We start from the raw sequence: 17,906 nt of genomic DNA, 5'->3' as shown, positions 1-17,906 counted from the left end.
ACTGGGATAAAGTGAAAGCCACCAGCTACATTCTGCCTTCCAGCACCATGTCCCTGACACATGCCAAGAGCCAGAAGGATCTGGTGAGCAAAGTAAGTCAAGTACAAATGTGATAGCCTTCTCATCCACTCTGTGCCCTCCCTTGCTGTCTACTCACAGGATTTTTCTGCCTGATACATGTGTTGCCCAAAAGTACCCCCAACACTTCCATAGGGTTATACCAGCGAGTAATTCTAGATGCTCAGTCGTCACGAATTCTGCGCACTTATTTCTTCCTCTCAAGGGCCCTGAAGTCTAGAGAGAATCACAAACACTTGCATGAAGGACACAGATGTGGCCTTTTAGGTTACCTGCCTACAAATAACATAGATAGATATACTATTACAGCCAGAAGTGAAGATAGATGGAAGACATAATATACCATACAAAATAGACTCTTTTTAAATAGAATTATGTGGGCTGTAGTACAAAAACAAATCAATGAATGTGATAACTGGTTATTACACCAGCCTCGAATAAATGATTAAGAAGTAAATAATTATCTTTATAACTATGAAATATAAAAATTAAAAAATCTTTGAAAATCTGCTTTTTTAAAGCGGAAATTTTCTTAAGATAGACGTGATTGCAAAAATCCTAAATCACATGAGCTGTTTAAATATAATATAAAGTCTTATGACCTTTGCCCCATTATCCCTAAAATGTTCTTATGTAAAATCTTTTATTGTAAAATTTCCTGTAACTTTCAGTGCAGTTCTAATAAACACAGTTCTCTTTTAGAAACTTTACCTCTTTTAGAGACATTTACTTCTTAATTGTGAAAATTTTATATAACATTTTAGAACAATATTTCTCAAACTTTTTTTAACCAAAACCCACAGAGAGAAATTTATTTTATATTGCAAATTAACACACACACACCTGAAGTTTACGTAAGTTCTTTCTGACATGTTTTAACTTTAACGAAGAGGACTTACTGCTACACTAAAGACAATACACTCTAATCATTTCAATTATATTCTATTCATTTAAAAAGTTAGTGACCCAGTAAATTGACTTTACTACCCTCTAATGGACCTAGAGATGCATAGTTTTAAAAAAGATTTCATTAGATAGTATATGAAATTAATTTAATTCTTACCTGGAGGAAACTGAAACATATGACTTTGCCCAGCCCCAACTATTTGGAAGACTGCAAACAGACTAGCCCAAAGGAGTCAGCTTTTCATTTGGGAAGAGAAGTTTTGTAGGTAGGATTTTAGAAAGCTCAGCAGGGGCTTTTTCCTTTACTTATGAAAAAAAATTATAAGGGCAGGATTTTCGACAACATGTTTTTGGAACAAGGTGTGATACAACGAAATCAATTCCTTAAATGAAGATTCTAACAGTTTTTTTTAAAGCTCCTTTGAATACAGTCTTCCTTATAGATGAAGAATGAGTTAGATGTAAGGAGCAAGGGAATCAATGTTCTGGAAAATTCTGATGAGAATTTTGGTTGGTTTCTAGTTAGTGAAGAGCTTTGCAAGAATTCTAACACAAATACTTCCATCTCTCATATTTTTACTGAGATGTGGGCCTCTGAGTTGTGAGAATATTATTATCTGATCATGTGCTAGGAGATGATATCTTAGTCTCTGTAAGGGCATTACCTCCTGGTTCAAGAAATCATGCAGCATTAATTAATAGATAATATGGCTTATGAATGAAAAGTTGGTTTTCCCATAGAAATTGGTTGCACTGTATTTTTGGAAAACCTTATAGAAACTGAAACTCAAAAATTGTGTGTCTTAAGCGCCTGGCTTGCTGATTATTAAAAACAAAGAAATTCCTGAGCACACTTTTCATCTTTCACTTGTGATTAAGAAAAACAAAGCCATTATCACAGAAGAGATTATTTAAAAATTACATAATCTTTGAAATGAGTTAGTTGCAGTAGCAGTACAAGTACTAGTATTGGTATAAAAGTATTAAAAAACAGCAACTAAAATTGTATAGCTCTACAGTTTAAAAAGTACTTTCAGATATAGTCTGATGTAAGCCTCAGGATAACCTGTGGCAGGTATGACTGCTGTACTTCAACGTCTGTGCACAGATGAGGAAAGAAGCTCAGAGAAGTGGCGGCCCCAAGTTGGCTGGATCTCAGAGTCTCATGCTCTTATAACGATATAGATCCATTATCCCCCCAAATTGTGTTTCTTCCTTTGTGCTTTTTCTCTATAGAACAAATATCGGGAAGACTATGAAAAGTTCAAAGCTCTTTATACTTTACCAAAAAGTGTTGAAGATGATCCAAATACAGCACGATGTCTCAGAGTTGGCAAGTTCAACATTGATGTAAGTAATTTCAAAGGGCTTACTTCAAATTGAAGCCAAGTGATACAGCCATCTATTATAAATAGAACATTTTCTATTAAACAATGCATGTGACATTGATTGTGCATAAGTGAAGAAGCTAAGAGTTATTTCAGCCCATGGTGCTTCCCCCACCCCTATGAATCTATAGAAAGTGTTGGAAAATTCCAGTCCCCACCCTGCCCCCAAATGATTGCTGTAAGTTGGTTTTCCTGACTACTCTGGTATATAAGAAAGCCGCGTGTCACCATGATGCTGAGAACAATTTCCTGTGTAACTGGCACATTATTTTAACTTCGCAGCGCTTGTACAAGTCAGTTTACGAACAGAACAAGATGAAAATCCACACAGTGCCCGACATGGTAGAGATGGTTACTGCGAAGGATTCTCAGAAGAAAGTCAGTGAGATTGATTACCGCCTGCACCTCCATGAGTGGATTTGCCACCCTGACTTGCAAGTCAACAGTCACGTCAGAAAAGTCACAGATCAGATCAGCGATGTAAGCCCTTTGCTTATAAATGCCCCCTCTCCCCAGCCCCACATGCCAATCCTAAAGAAAAACAAGCTCGCCTATTTCTTCACCTCAGCCTTCTTCCAGTATTGTTTTTTCTCTATACCATGGGTCTGATTGGAATTCAGAGCTGTCTCTGGAAACAAGGCTCTGTGTGCCAATGTTTCCATGGCACCCTTGGCCTCATTGCATAATGCTTTTAGTTTTTATTCTATAAAGTCATTCTTAGTCCAGAAGGTGCTCATCCTCAATCTTTGATGTTAAAGTTACAGTGAAATTTTATCTTGCTGATCCCCTTCATCTATTTCCATTCTCTAGATTGTGTACAAGGATGACCTCAACTGGTTGAAAGGCATTGGTTGCTATGTCTGGGACACTCCTGAAATTCTCCACGCCAAACATGCTTATGATCTACGCAATGACGTGAGTGTGCCTGTTTGTTTGTTTGTTTGTTTGTTCGTTATTTTTTGGTTTTGTCTTTTTTAAAGTATGTTTCCTTCCCTACGTAGTCTAGAGTCAAGGGGAGAGTATGTAAAGTACGGACGTTGTCACAGACCAGCTGTGTCTTACGTGGTTATTAGGATGGCTGAGCTGGAGAAAGATGCTAAGGAACAGAGAGCAGCCATTTCACAGGGATGCGTATAGCATTCTTATTCAACAATGCAGTTGAGCTGTCCCACTGTTCTCCTCTCCACCTTTTGGACTATTTTAGATATATTAGTGAGCTCATCATTTTGATTATAGGAAAATCTCATTTGTTAGGAGTTTGTGATGCTACAGACAGTATCTATTTGTAAAGAGGGAATTTTCTATGCAAATTAATACCATAATCAAGATTTCAGTAAGAAAGCTTTAGTGTTCCTAGAAGAACAATTATCAAACCTCCTAGAAAACTCTGGAAACTCCATAACAATAAGCATTGATTATACGATTGTCATAAAATTCAAATGTGTCCTGGTCTGTTGAATAAGTGCTGATGAATGTAATAAGTGCCATGAGTTAAAAATAACCAAACTCTCTGTGAAAACTAGAAATTTCTAATATAATGAACGGTATAACACTGGTCTATTTTCTTCCTCTCGGCAGATCAAGTACAAAGCTCACGTGCAGAAAACAAGGAATGACTACAAATTGGTCATGGATACTCCAGTCTATGTTCAGGCTGTCCAAAGTGGGAAACAACTAAGTGATGTAAGTGCCCACGGGGGAAGTTACTGTGGACACTGATGAAGACAGAGCCACCATTCAAGCAGAAGTGGCAAAAACAAAAGACTGGGCCGTGCCTGGCTTTTTCTCATTGGGAAGCCAGAGTTCTAACTGGGAAACCAGAGTTGGTACCTTAGAAAGTACTTAAGATTCTGTTCTTGTTTCCTAAAACCCAATGTGTTCAAGTAGCTCCCTGGGGAGGAGTAATAAGTGATCTAAGTCTATAAAGTACTTGGTGTTTTTAGAGCTTCCAAAGTTGCTTTTTGTATCATCATATTACGCGCAACAGTTTATGTGTTACTACCTAGACCTAATAAATTAGAGCTAACTAAAGTAGAATGAGAAGGAAGTAGGCTCTGAAGTTAGAAATGTGGATGGAGTCCAGCCTCAGCCACTCATAATCTACGAGGCTTGGGAAAAGCACATAACCCTCTGAGCCTCAGCATCCTTATCTGTATAATTGGAAAATGGATGGAAAATACTCATTATAATGCCTGACGCAAAGCAGGCAAAACAGGTACAAAGCTGCTCTGTTTTTATTCATCCACAGGTTAATAAATAAATATCATCCCACCGATAAATTAGAATATTGAGACCGATTATTCTGGAACTTGTAGTGGCAAAATGTCGACTCTTCCTCATGTCTGAGCTGACTCTTCCACTTATTTCTCAGTATGGAATCTATATACTGGTCCCATGGGACAAGGCACAATAATATATCAGAGTTCTCTGGGCAAAGGGAAGCAGATTACTTTTTTTTTTTTTTTAAGAGACTTGGGTTTCCATTTACTTAGCTTCTTTCTAACAATGCTGTCTGAATCAACTCACTCTGCTCTCTGCATCCAGGCTGTCTACCACTACGACTACGTGCACAGTGTCAGAGGCAAAGTGGCTCCAACTACAAAAACCGTGGATCTGGACCGGGCCCTTCATGCGTACAAGCTCCAGAGTGAGGTGGGCAGTGAGAACTCGACCAAGTGCCTGGCAGAAATGCAGAACACAGCTTATAAAGGCTAGGCCATTGGCCTCTAGAAGTGACCGCCACTTGGGCATATTCTCAGCCTGGACTTGTAAATTGTAAATGTTGTTCTATATTGTCGATGCTGTTCCATTCACATGAGTTTTTTTAAAAAAGCAAGAACTAAAAAATCTCAGTGCATAGCCTGTCTTCCCTCTTGGCTGGCAGGGAGCAAGCAAGCAATGGGCATTTTTGGAGCAATGTTTACAAGTTACAATGAAGAGGGCCAACTACTACACTGCTCTCCAAAAGCATAAAATCAAGATGATGAAGACAAGGCATATAATCATAAAAGACTATTAACTATAAAAAATAAACCAGAAATTGCCGTTGGAATTCAGACGAGAAAGAACCTGGATCCCACTCTCATATTTAATATTGCTAGTCTGTGTTACCTGATGGTGCTACTTTGGTTTCAACCTTTAACACTACTCTCCTACATTGACTATTAGAAGTAATTTACCTTTTAATATTTTAAATACGATTCTTACTCATATAACTACCCTGAAAGACAGACTATTTAAGGCCACAGACAGAAACTCCTTTCCACCTTCTGCCAGGAATATGAACATCCTGCCCACTTCATAGCCTGAGGGCAAGGCTGTGTTTAGGGAGGGGTGGTATTCCAAAGATGGTATTATAATTATGACTGTCTCCAGGATTAGTGATGTCTTGAGTATCGCCTAAGGGTGGGGTGGACGGCAAAGGTGATGCTCCACTGCCTGTTTTCTCTACTTTTCCCAAATTCTTGCAAGATGCCATGCAGTCAGCTAGGCATATGTTCTGAAGCATAGAATTATTTTCTATAAGCACCTTCAATTGTTGCTCTCTTTTCCTAAAACAATTGGTTAACAAGTAATCTGATTCATTGCCTGATTCTGAGAGCTTATTTAATTTCTCTGAAATCAGTTCAGTGGGCATAAGTATATTAAGTGTCTAATCAAAAACCTAATATGAGCTGGATATAGCTTGTTTGGCTTAGATCAGTTATTTGATGTAGATGTCATTTAACCTGTTCTTCCTCATTCTGGCAGAATCTGTACCGAGGAGCTGGCCTGCGCTCCCTGCCCACTGGGTATAGGCTTCCAGTCGACACCCCTCACTTCAAACACTCCAAGGACATCCGATACATGAGTAGTTATGTGAGTGCTCATCTCCTCAGTTAAGATGGGGTCTAAATAGGGAGGTGGGCACTAATATTTATTAATAGCCTATTCTCATATCCCCATCCCACCTTGAAGGTTCAGCATGATAAAATTACAGGAGCTGAGGAAGAAGGCAGCACATTTGTTAGAAGTGCTGTGAATTGGCTTGCTCCTTTAGTTCAGCAATGCCTGATAGCCCAGTGGTTAGCAGAGGACTTTCATGGGATTGCCTCTGCGCAACTCAGTTACCTTGGCTCAGGGTTCATGGCTACCATGATGCCTCTACTTCTCAGATGAATCCCAAGCCATGTACAGGAAATGCAAACTCACACAGCCACTACTGATGTGTGGCAATAGTATTGTCTTCCTTCTGTAATGTTTCATTGAAACAGTATAACATCGCTGTGTATTTCTTTGAAAAGAAAGGACTTCTTGCCTAGCTACTGGCTCTGATACTTGTCTCACTACTTACCCTCTGTAGCCATTTCATAGAAAGCTCAAAGGGGTAGATACTCTCTCGCTACCTGTAGCTTGCCCAGGTGTTAGCTCTGACACCAACCTTCCCCACTTTTTAAAATTGCTAGGTGGGACTTGGTACATTTACCTCAAGGGCAAGGACTAGAGAAGTTTTGGATATCCCAGGGACTCCGGCCTGCAGACCGTACCCACAAACCAGCTGAAAAAATAAACTCTCCCTTCCATGTTGCCCTTCAAAGTCCTGGGAATCGAACCTGTTGGCCAAGCAGGGTTCAATAGCCAGTGACCCAATAACATGATTTCCAAAGCAGAGTCACAGATTTAATCATTTAACATGTAATTTTCTAATCTGCTCATAAAGCCATTCAGGCTTCAAAATATTCTCTTGTTTCTTCTCTGCATTTCCAAAATCACTAGCCATTTGGGACTAAAAATATAGATTTTTCTTGCATTTTGCATACCTGCCTACAAACAGATTTCATCCAGGCAACCTTGAATTTTATTCCTTTCTGGACCTGGCTTTATTAGCCAACAAAATAATTTTCAAGACTCGGATTGTTATGGAAATTATGTCAATGGATTTTCCTTATACTTAATGCTTAGAGAGTAATTTTCAAATGAAAGCGACAGCTTTTTTTTACTTGAGAAATGTAATGCTTCTCTTTGTTTACCAGTCAGTGATCTCATTCTGACTTTGCTTTTGCAGTTCAAGTACAAAGAAGTTTACGAACACATCAAGGCAAATGGGTATACGCTTGGCCCCAATGATGTTCCTTTTGTCAATGTCCGGAGGGTCAACAATGTTACCAGTGAGGTACTGTGAGTGCTATCTCTGTGGGGAAAATATTGCTCTCCAAAGACCATGGCTTTGTTTGAAATGCATTAAGAATTAATTGTATTTCAGCTATAAACTTACATATCAGCAAGGAATAAGAGGGTCTTTTTTGTCATCATTTTGATACTGGTATCCCTTGACAATGTTTTACTATATTTGGCAATGCCATTGTAGAGACCCCATCCATAGATTATAATGCAAATGCATTCTTTCTTTAGACATTTGTATTCAAAAATCTTTAATAAGGTTGCATTTTAGTTTGACTCATGATCCTGATTTTCTGCATAAACTCTTGATTTTTATATCTGATCTTACTTATAATCATCTGATAGAAAGTAGACTTTGTGCTCCAAATTCTTCGCCTCCATAAAATAAAGATTATTTCCTCTTTTCCCTAATCTCAATCATTTTCTATATTTTCAGTCTTTCTTCTCATGTCTCGTTATGTAAAATATTTAATTGTTGATCAGCAATAGATGCCCTCATCATCCTGTACTAAACACTTGGTATGATTTTTTTCCAATGTAGAGGCTGTATCGACAACTGTACCACAAACTGAAAGACAAGATTCACACAACCCCCGACACGCCTGAAATCCGACAAGTCAAGAAGACACAAGAGGCTGTCAGTGAGGTGGGTATTTTCTTAGGAGAGAGGACAGGCCATGGAACCCAGGGATGAATGTCAACCATTCAGTCTCTAATGCATGTTTTTTTGGCATTGTTTTCCTTTAGTTGATCTACAAATCCGACTTCTTCAAGATGCAGGGTCACATGATCTCAATGCCATTCACACCCCATGTGCTCCACTGCCGCTACGTGGGAGACATCACTAGTGATGTGAGCATCTCAAAGGGCCTTTCTGGAAGACTCTTATCAAGAGACCCATTTGCATTCAGCATTTAAGCCAACCAGTGTTCTTTTAATAGTCTTTTCCACTGAGTACTTCTAAATTGATTGTACAACTTGAAAATGAAATAGTGAGGAAGCACATCCCTACTCCCGCCCCTTTAGGCAACTTCCTGCTGCCATTTTTTCTCCCAGGGATGTTTTCTCTTAAAAGATCGCTCCATTCTATGTAGGCTTTTCCTCCATTAGTACAATAATGAAATAATATCTGGGTTCTCTCCTCAGCTCAAGGTCAAAGATTTAAATTTAAAAAGCTATAATTTATTTGAGTACAAGCAAATTCAGAATACAGGGTGGGTATGTTGAACCAAAATGAAAGTAAGATCAAGAAAAATGTGTCGCTACTCTGTCTTACTGATTCTTGATTCGTATTTGGTCATGACCAGCTACATTTCTATTTTTGCTGCACAGATTAAATACAAAGAGGACTTGCAGATTCTGAGGGGACTGAGCTGCTTCCTGTATGACACTCCTGACATGGTCCGCTCCAGGTTCCTGCGGAAGCTCTGGGTGAGTGCCCATCTTCACAACACGTGGCTTCCCATACCAGCTTCAAGGAGCTGAGCAGAAAAAAAAATCTTTGCCTGCAGCTACTTTTAAGAGGAAATTTGCCATTAAGCCACTGGAGCAAATCACGACCCACTTAAGAGGGTCTGTGTCTCCTGTCAGAGGTAATGAGCTTAGGTAAATGCCAATTGTTTTTGTTCCTGCCTAGGAAGACATCTAGGTCAGCTTGACTTGCACATGCCAGCCACTTGAAAGACAATGTGTGACCATGACATATAGTTCCTTAAATGATTAATCAACTTGTATTTTCACTTTTGGGTTTTTTTAGTCTAATTACCTGTACACTGATAATGCAAGGAAGATGCGAGACAAATACAAAGTGGTGCTTGACACTCCGGAATACAGAAAAGTGCAAGAACTGAAGACACACCTGAGTGAGGTAAAGATGCTAAACATTTTACAAAGGAATCATTCCTCTAGTGACCATTTTTCGGACAACTACGCTAGGCAAAAGCTCCCCCCTCTGCCTTTAATTACAGAGTAGCCACCATGTCTAAGCAAGTCAGTTGATCTCTCTTTGCCTCAATTTACTTATTTTGTCCACTTTTAATGAAATGAGAAAGTCGATACTTGTCCTGTCCATGATTATGACTGCTGAGAGTTTATATGATTTTATCAATTAGAAAATCCTTCTGTTTCACACTATCATTGTAGTCTCCGAACTGAATTTATTTCAAAAGCTTCTCTTTCTTTAACTCCTGCTATCAGGAACCCTAATCATGGAAGTACCATTTGAAAAGTCTTCAATGTCTTCCTGCTCTGCTTCTCACTCAATAAGACCTAACCTACTTAAATTTTAAAAACTGTGATTTTTTTGAGTACCCATCATTTTCATCTGCCCACCTGGCACTGAGGCTCCTGTTTTATGGCAATTAATTATGTACAGATCTGATGCTGTCACCTAGACTCCTGACTCATTGAGGGTCAGACCCCATTTTATTTAGATGTTTATCCCATAATGCCTTGGCCATAATAGATGTCCGTGTTTGCCAAGGACTAAATCTGCTTTGCAAAGGTAAGGGCATTCCACAAATGTGAGTGGTTGCTCTTATTATGGGTTAGGTGGCCATTCTCATTCAACTCTCAGTTTGTCTGTGGCCTTCTCCACCAGACCTCATCAAGTTGAGCCAAGCATTTCTGTCAACCACCTCAATGACCACTCCCCCACCCTGCCCCCTGCCATCCTCAATGGCTCTGCTGGCTGCTGATGAGGAATTACTTATGTTCTTGGACTACTTAGAGATGCCCTGGCAAAGCAAATGTTGCCCTCAGTGGAGGGGAAATGCAGCTTCCTACACACTTGATGAGCCAGAGGCAGAGGATGATTAATTCTTCAGCTTTTATAAGTGCTGCTACGCTGAGCCCATTTGCTTTTCTGATATCTTCCCTCTGTTATTTCCACCAGTGCTAACACTCAGGAATGCTTATGTCACTTTCCAACGATGGCTAAGTTTCAGAATCATCTTTGAAATATTTTAAAACTGCCCTTGGGTAGGCTCTGACCCCTAGCCCCACACTAAACTCTGATTCTCTATGTCCGGGCATCTGCATGTTTTTAGCTGCTCCGTAGATGATTCTAACATGCCTCCAGTGTTGGGAACCACTGCTTCAAAGTATCAGATCTCTCTTCCAGCTACCAGATAATAAAAACTTATTTGGCAACTTAAAGTGCTTATTGGTATCTCTGAAATATCTTTACTTCTCTTGGATGTCTGGGTTCAGAATTGTCTAAAACTTTAATTTCTCCTCTTCCCAATTTCTACTGAGGAATTTAGACATATTGTACATCAACACTGAAGAAGAAGAATAGTTATTTTTCAGTAGTGCAGTTTCTCTCACACTTGCCTCACCATAAAGTAATCTTGGCTTGATAAAATATTGACCTAAGCTACTACTGGATTCAGGTTTGAGGTAGAAACTGCAAGAAGGATTTGACAGGGGGTGAGGGGTGTGGTGTTAGAATCAGGAAAGTTTAGGAAGCACTAGCTTAGTAAAAAGTTTGAAGGAAGTTCAAGTTATTGACTTTTGAATTGTCTTTGAATTGTACATATTCTTGATACATATATATTTGTAGTACTAGGAAGCAGGGATGTTGTCCCAAGAAGCATAAACAAAGCAGATCCAAGTAGAAGGGAAATATAATACAAAAAGAATTATAGAAATGACATAGGAGAGTTGGGTCTTAGTCCCAGATTTACTTCCAATTTGCCATGTGACCTTGTATAATTTGTAACTTAAACACCTCAATTTCTTGAGCTAGAAAATTGGACTAGATAATAATTTGGGCTCCATTAACCATAATATTCTATGAGTTTGTTGATTTTCTTTCTTTGAAATTTATCCTGGAAGAAACAGTAAATTTTTATTTAGTTTGTCTCCTTTCTTTAGTAGTAACATCAAAAATAGACCAAAGCAGATAAGCTCATTTTGTTTTAACTTGCACTTGTATATAATTTAGATTTTTTAAAAATGAATATGTACATACATGTATATATACATATTATTTATTACCTATGTTTTATCTGTCCAATTGGCAGTTATATCCATCATTAGAATTTATTTATTATCCATTGGTACTTTCTAGTTTGCCTTGTTATAGTAAATTCCTTCAACATTTATTAGAAGACTACTATTTTTCATATCTTTTATCTAAGCACAAGGTGACAAAAGGATGATATAGCAGAGCCCCTGCATTCCACGGGCTCATAATCTGTAAGAAGAAACAGACATCACTATGATAAATGGTATTCTATAGGACTCATCAAGACAGTATGGACTGTAGGAGCTTTCCAGGCAGATAAGAGGGGGAAAGAACATTCTAGATGGTACGTGAAAATGGGTATAATGAGTTCTAGAAATTGGGAGTAGTTTAAAATAGCATGTGCGGAGTGTGGAAGATTGTTGGGAAATGAAACTAAAAACAGAAGCTAGAATCTAGGTTATGAAAACTTGTAGGTGCTATACTTATCACCTAGGACTTGATGAAAATTCATCAAAGAATTTTTCTAAGCATTAGATCTGAGCATTAAAATCTGCTTCAAGAAAATTATCTTTTTCAGACTTGCAGGTGATGAGCCATGTGGAGTGATCCAGTAGAGGATTCGGGGGAGTGGTTTAGGAGGCTCTTGTGAATGTGCAGAGAAGAAATGATATAGGAAACTGAACCAGGACAGCAGCTGAGGGAAATGAGAAGGATCAGATTTAAGAACCATCAGGAAGTTAGGAGCCCAAGATTCGCAACCATCTCGATATGGGAATGAGGAGAAGGAAACTGGGATGACTCCTCAAGTTTCTGGCTTGGGTGACTCGGAGATCAAGGAGCCGGTTAGCAAAATAGAGAAAATAGGAGAAGCAGATTGGGCTGGAGATAAAAGTAATATAAAGAATTCTACATTGAACATGATAAGTCACCTAAGTTTAGAACTTATTGAAATTTTGGGTTTGGAGCTCAGGGAAGATACTGGATATATAGATTTGGAAGTCATCAATCTCAAATTGATGGTTGAGGCCTTGGGTACTAATGAGGACCCTTGAGGAAAATATGTGGGGTGCAAGGGGCCACTTCTTGACTCCAGCTAATGAATAGCAGCTTTAGGGGGAGGGCAGAACCAGGGCATCTGAGATGGAAGCTGCAACCTGAGCACCTAGGGGAGAATGGCAGATTGGAAAGCAGGGAAGAGAGTTTTCAGGAATGAAACTGCTCAACAGTTTCAGTGGCTACAGAGAAGCATTCTTGGATTCAGCAGTTGTAAAGTTTTTGGTAGTCTTATTGAGAGTGACCTCATTGGTGTGGTTGGGTGGAAGCCAAACTATCACCTTAAGAAATTAATCAAGAGAGAAAAAGAAGAAATACATAGGCTGCCTGGATGTGTAAGAAAGGAACAAAGCTGTCTGTAGAGTCTGGTAAGGCTTAACAAAGAAAAGGACTTGTCTGTTGGCAGACAAAAACAGGGGGCTAGAAAAACAAGAGGTTGCAGATATGGAGAGGAAGGGGATAATTGCTAGAAATGGGACCTGGAAGAAACAGGTGAGAAGGAACACAACGTGAGGCTTGAATCCTGGACAGGCAACAGAATGTCTCCGATTTTGACAGGAGAGAAAAAAAGAAAATGAGGGCTAGAGAGGTAAACGAATTATTGGTTTATTAAGCAGAAACTGAGATTGTTGTGATGGGAGGGCCCCTGCTTCTTCTATGAAGTAAGCAATAAAGGCATCTGCAGAGAAGATGTCAATGAAGCAGAAATGATGGTGATGACTGTTTCATATCCAGCTGGTGTACAGAGCTACAGGCAAGAAGCTGAAGTCAATCTTTACTTCCGTTCCTGATACTCCTGATCTCTTAAGAGCCAAGCAAGGGCAGAAGCTTCAGAGTCAGGTAAGATTAATAAACAAAAATTCGTAAACCTGCCATGCTGGCGTCACAGGGGATGGTTATGTGTGCCCAGTCACTCTTGGTGAGGAGCAGCCTCTCATGCCCATTAATTTCAAGAAGTAGTTTTTGTCCGGGCCATCATAACTGTGGTTATGTTTTATGTGAGCAGGTAATGCCATGTCTTCTTTTCTAAGTGCTATGCAATTTTTGTCATTGGATGAGTAGTCTGTGGACTCCAGGTAGTAAAAATAAATTGCTCGAGCCTTCCATAGGACCTATCTATTGTCCATAGACAAATGCAACCACATTTCATACATTCAGGCAAAAAGAGGAAAAAATATATATGTTGAGGGCTCTGTCAGAATCCTCTTGTTCTCCTATTGACATTCTTTATTATGTGAACTATAGCCAGCAGTAAGAACATTAGATAACTGGAATGTGGATATGCATTCCAAATGTCAGAACAGAGAGAAACAAAAGAACAGAAACACATATAACAAACAAATAAGCAAACAAAAAAACACAAGACAACAACAGGAAGCCACAAGCCTCCACTTAAAGGTTAAAAATGAATAAAGAAGACTGAATACTAAATAAGAACTGCCTTATCTCTAACATCTGATCCCTATTCTGATTATTTAGTATCTATATGTTGAACTTGCCACCAAAGAGAGACCCCATCATCATGCTGGAAATCAGACCACGGCCTTGAAGCATGCTAGAGACGTGAAGGACATGGTCAGTGAGGTAAGCTGAGAATTTGTAGCAAGGCGCTGGGTTAAAGAAAAAAATTCTTTGTGAAAACCTTCACGGCCTGCCTCTGATCAGAAAGCTCATTTCTGTGAATTGTGCTCAGCAGAATCGAGAACAGAAGGCAGAGCTGTTCTCCTATCAAACACGATAACGCTGCTTCCCTAGGCAGGATCCGTGACATGGCTGTGAGCCGGGAGGGATAAAAATACGTGAACTTAAGTTTGTCTGTCTTTTTTATCTTTATTTCCTAGAAAAAGTACAAGACTCAATATGAAAAGATGAAGGACAAGTACACTCCGGTTCCAGATACGCCGGTCCTCATCAGAGCCAAGAAGGCTTACTGGAACGCCAGTGATGTATGCATCCTTTCCTTCTTTCTTCTGTTGTGATAGGAATAGCTGAGGTTGAGTTACCTGAGAAACAGAAGGTATTACAGTCATATCTATAGTTCAAAGTCCTGGCCCACAAAATAGATCAGAGAAAAAACAAAAACAGGGGAAAAAAGGTACAAACAATAGTAGTTAAGGGAAGTAACTAAGAATAATGCCAAGAGATGCTAAAGGCCTGTTGTTCTTCTCATTGCTCTTCTGGGAAAAATATGATCCTTTCTTGTAATTCTTTGGTATCATTTCCTAGGGATACTAGACAACTAATTGTTACTTATCCATAAAATTATGTTCTTGGAGCCAGCCAAACATAGTTTCAAATCCTGATGCTGTCACTTGACTCAATAGTTTACCTAATATTTCTGAGATTCTTTTCTTGTATGAGGAATAAGGATAAGAATTGTGATCATTAAGTTAGAACAAGTAAGATAATGTGTAAAGATCCATAGCACAGTGCTGGGCTCTTAGATGAGCCTCAGAAAACATTCCCTTTCTTCGCTTTAGTGCCTAAATCATGCTAATGACACGTTTGTTAGAATTAAGAGGGACAGACTTTCACTTCCCATACCACATGATCAAGGACAAGACTGCCTTTAATCATACTGAGATTATCTGTTAATAAAGATATGAAATTAACCCAAGGCAAGTCCTTACCAGTTTTGTATCTCAGAGCCCAAATGCAAATGCATGGCGCCCATTACCAGAACCAGATCCCTTAAGACTGGACATTTTGGGACTTAAACTCAGCCAAAAGCTCAAGCAACCTCATGACCCCTCAACTTAGCAACATAGCTCTAGGATTTCAAGGCATCCTAGGGTAACCTAGAGTTACATCCTAGAGTTACAGTGACCCTCTCCCCCAAAAATGTGAAACGGTCCAACAAATTGGAACAATTTTGTCAAATTTTCATTTGGAGTTGAGAGGAGTCAGCTTGTTGGAAAGATGCAATGCCAATTTGCTTCACATATAAGTTAAAAAAATTATATGCTGCCCCCAAAATCTATCCTCTGGGATATTTTTAGTGTTCCTGTGACATCCCATCTCTATCACTTTAAGATTACTGTTGAATATTAAGTTTAACCAAGCTTATTCTGCATTACTACTGTTCTGGGGGCTGGCCACACTATGAAATTGGCCCCAGAGCTCATTATGCCCCATTGGACAGCCCCATCCCTGGGGCTTTGTCAGTACAAATACTGATGCCTCTAATCTTTAAACTAGTCCAGTGTAACAAGAGTGGCATCTAGCATTCGGCTCAGCTCATCTTCCCACAAATAGAGCTAAGTGATCTTATGAGAGTCTCCATCTGAAAAACAAAGAAAAGAAAGACGTCTTTATCATGTGCTTGCTCAGCTATCCAAAAAGAAAACACCTGTTGAAGGTTGGGAACAGATTGTGTGGAAACGCACCCATCTTGTGAAGATGAGATGAATCTTCTACATATTCTTAGGTTAAAATCAGAGCTGTTGTCTGTTGAAATACCACAAAGATAAAAATCATAATAAAAGAAAATTTTAGCACTGCTTCATGGAGAAGGCATTTTAATACCAGGACTTAGAAGCAAAATCTTTCTCTCCTTTCCGTGTATGTTAGTATGTCTTGAGCTCAACAAGGTTATGTTTGTTATTGTTGTTTTTTCCTTTTTCCTTAATTAGTTTTTGTTTTGTTTTATATTTAAACAAACTTTTTAAGTAGTTTTATATTTGCAGAAAGTTATAAAAATAGTACAGAATTCCCATATAGCCCACTCTCTCCCCAATCATTAACACCTTACATTACCATAGCATATATTTGGCAGAACCAATGAACCAATATTAATATAGTACCATTAACTAAACTCTATACTTTATTCAGATTTTATTAGTTTTCTCCTAATGTCCTTTTCCTCTTCCAGGATGTGAAATTTATTCATGGGAAGACCTAAGAGAGAAAACTTAAGAGAGTTCAGGCTTAACTCGATAGTTTTTCTTAATCCATATGCTTTTTCTCTTTCCAGTTACGCTACAAAGAAACATTTCAAAAAACCAAAGGCAAATACCACACTGTGAAGGATGCTCTGGATATTGTTTATCATCGCAGAGTCACAGACGACGTCAGTAAAGTACGTTCCTTATATATTTCTACTTGTGTGGGGCTTATTAGCCCACGATCATTTTTGTTTAAATTTCATCCCTTTCCTAATGCTCTCAGGAGACAAGTACATTTTTTTTTTTATGTTAACTTTGGGTCAGGCTTCATAGCTGTCTTTGCATTTTTACCTCAGGTGAAATACAAGGAGAACTACATGAGCCAATTGGGAATCTGGAGGTCCATTCCCGATCATCCAGAGAATTTCCACCACCGGGCAGTCACCGATGCCGTCAGTGATGTGAGTCTTGAAATCTTTTATTTTTACATATAAATTCATATGCCTACATAGCTAAGGAAATCAAACACTGCATAAAAACTGATTAATCAAACACTGCATAAAAACTTGACTTAATTTTAGTTTTTCTGTATGGATGTTTAAATTATAAAACTCATTGCTAAATGAGTGACCTTTAATTTTGGAGAGAAAAAAATATTCCAATTTATAAACCTAATTTTTCTTCTAAATGTATTATATCATATTACCTGACTGGAAGTGATACTTCATCTAAGCAATAACCTATTTTCAATCAATTGAAAAGACAACTTCATGAAGCAATTAAGGCATGTAACAATACTCATTGAGAAAGAAATTTCAGCTCTCTTTATGAAAATACAGCTGCCAAGTTAATGATATACTTTCTAGGAAAGTATGCCTATTAAATCTGAATTGCTTTAATTAGTATTAAAAATGAAAATTTCCATATATAATACAATACACCAGAAAATGAGCAGAAAGCAATATTATTGGAAACTTTCTTTAAATAATTGTTTTAATACTTTATTATTCTATATCCCTCAGCGGTCAGAGTTTCTATTTGTTCCACTTGTATTGATCCTAACCTACTGCTATTTGGAGATCTTAAACTCTTTGATAATGTTCTTCTCCTAGGTAAAGTACAAAGAAGATTTGACCTGGCTTAAAGGCATTGGTTGCTATGCCTATGATACTCCAGACTTCACTTTGGCCGAAAAGAACAAGACTCTCTACAGCAAGGTATCTCTACTCAAGAATAAAGTCCACATCCATTCAGTATATACCAGTCCCTACAGAGAGAATTAGCACTGATGATATAGCTTTTCATATTTCCACCCCTATTCTTGCTTCTAGACCCTATAATCAAAGTACATACTGAACTGTTCACTCAGGACCTGACTATTGTCATCATTTATTTTAATCTGATAAATAGTTGTCTCAGTAAAACTTCTCATGTCTCTTCCAGAATTCTGTCCCTATTAATATGTCT

At 38.5% G+C, this 17,906-nt stretch overlaps 1 protein-coding gene across 1 annotated transcript in view; it reads left to right on the top strand.

Moving 5' to 3' along the window:
• Window positions 1-17,906, top strand: part of NEB (nebulin) — a 193,484-nt gene that overhangs the window by 131,477 nt on the left and 44,101 nt on the right. The window contains exons 97-113 of the mRNA XM_006921066.2: window positions 2,221-2,334; window positions 2,655-2,852; window positions 3,183-3,287; window positions 3,951-4,055; window positions 4,917-5,024; window positions 6,123-6,230; window positions 7,417-7,524; window positions 8,074-8,178; window positions 8,280-8,384; window positions 8,865-8,963; window positions 9,289-9,399; window positions 13,291-13,395; window positions 14,035-14,139; window positions 14,397-14,501; window positions 16,529-16,633; window positions 16,796-16,900; window positions 17,552-17,656. Coding sequence (XP_006921128.1) covers window positions 2,221-2,334; window positions 2,655-2,852; window positions 3,183-3,287; window positions 3,951-4,055; window positions 4,917-5,024; window positions 6,123-6,230; window positions 7,417-7,524; window positions 8,074-8,178; window positions 8,280-8,384; window positions 8,865-8,963; window positions 9,289-9,399; window positions 13,291-13,395; window positions 14,035-14,139; window positions 14,397-14,501; window positions 16,529-16,633; window positions 16,796-16,900; window positions 17,552-17,656 — 1,896 coding nt within the window. The remainder of the gene's footprint in view (window positions 1-2,220; window positions 2,335-2,654; window positions 2,853-3,182; window positions 3,288-3,950; window positions 4,056-4,916; window positions 5,025-6,122; window positions 6,231-7,416; window positions 7,525-8,073; window positions 8,179-8,279; window positions 8,385-8,864; window positions 8,964-9,288; window positions 9,400-13,290; window positions 13,396-14,034; window positions 14,140-14,396; window positions 14,502-16,528; window positions 16,634-16,795; window positions 16,901-17,551; window positions 17,657-17,906) is intronic.

The sequence above is a fragment of the Pteropus alecto genome, unplaced genomic scaffold, assembly GCF_000325575.1.
Source record: "Pteropus alecto unplaced genomic scaffold, ASM32557v1 scaffold3, whole genome shotgun sequence".
NCBI lineage: Eukaryota > Metazoa > Chordata > Mammalia > Chiroptera > Pteropodidae > Pteropus > Pteropus alecto.
Note: the sequence above shows the minus strand (reverse complement) of the source record. Positions and strands in the feature narration are given on the sequence as shown.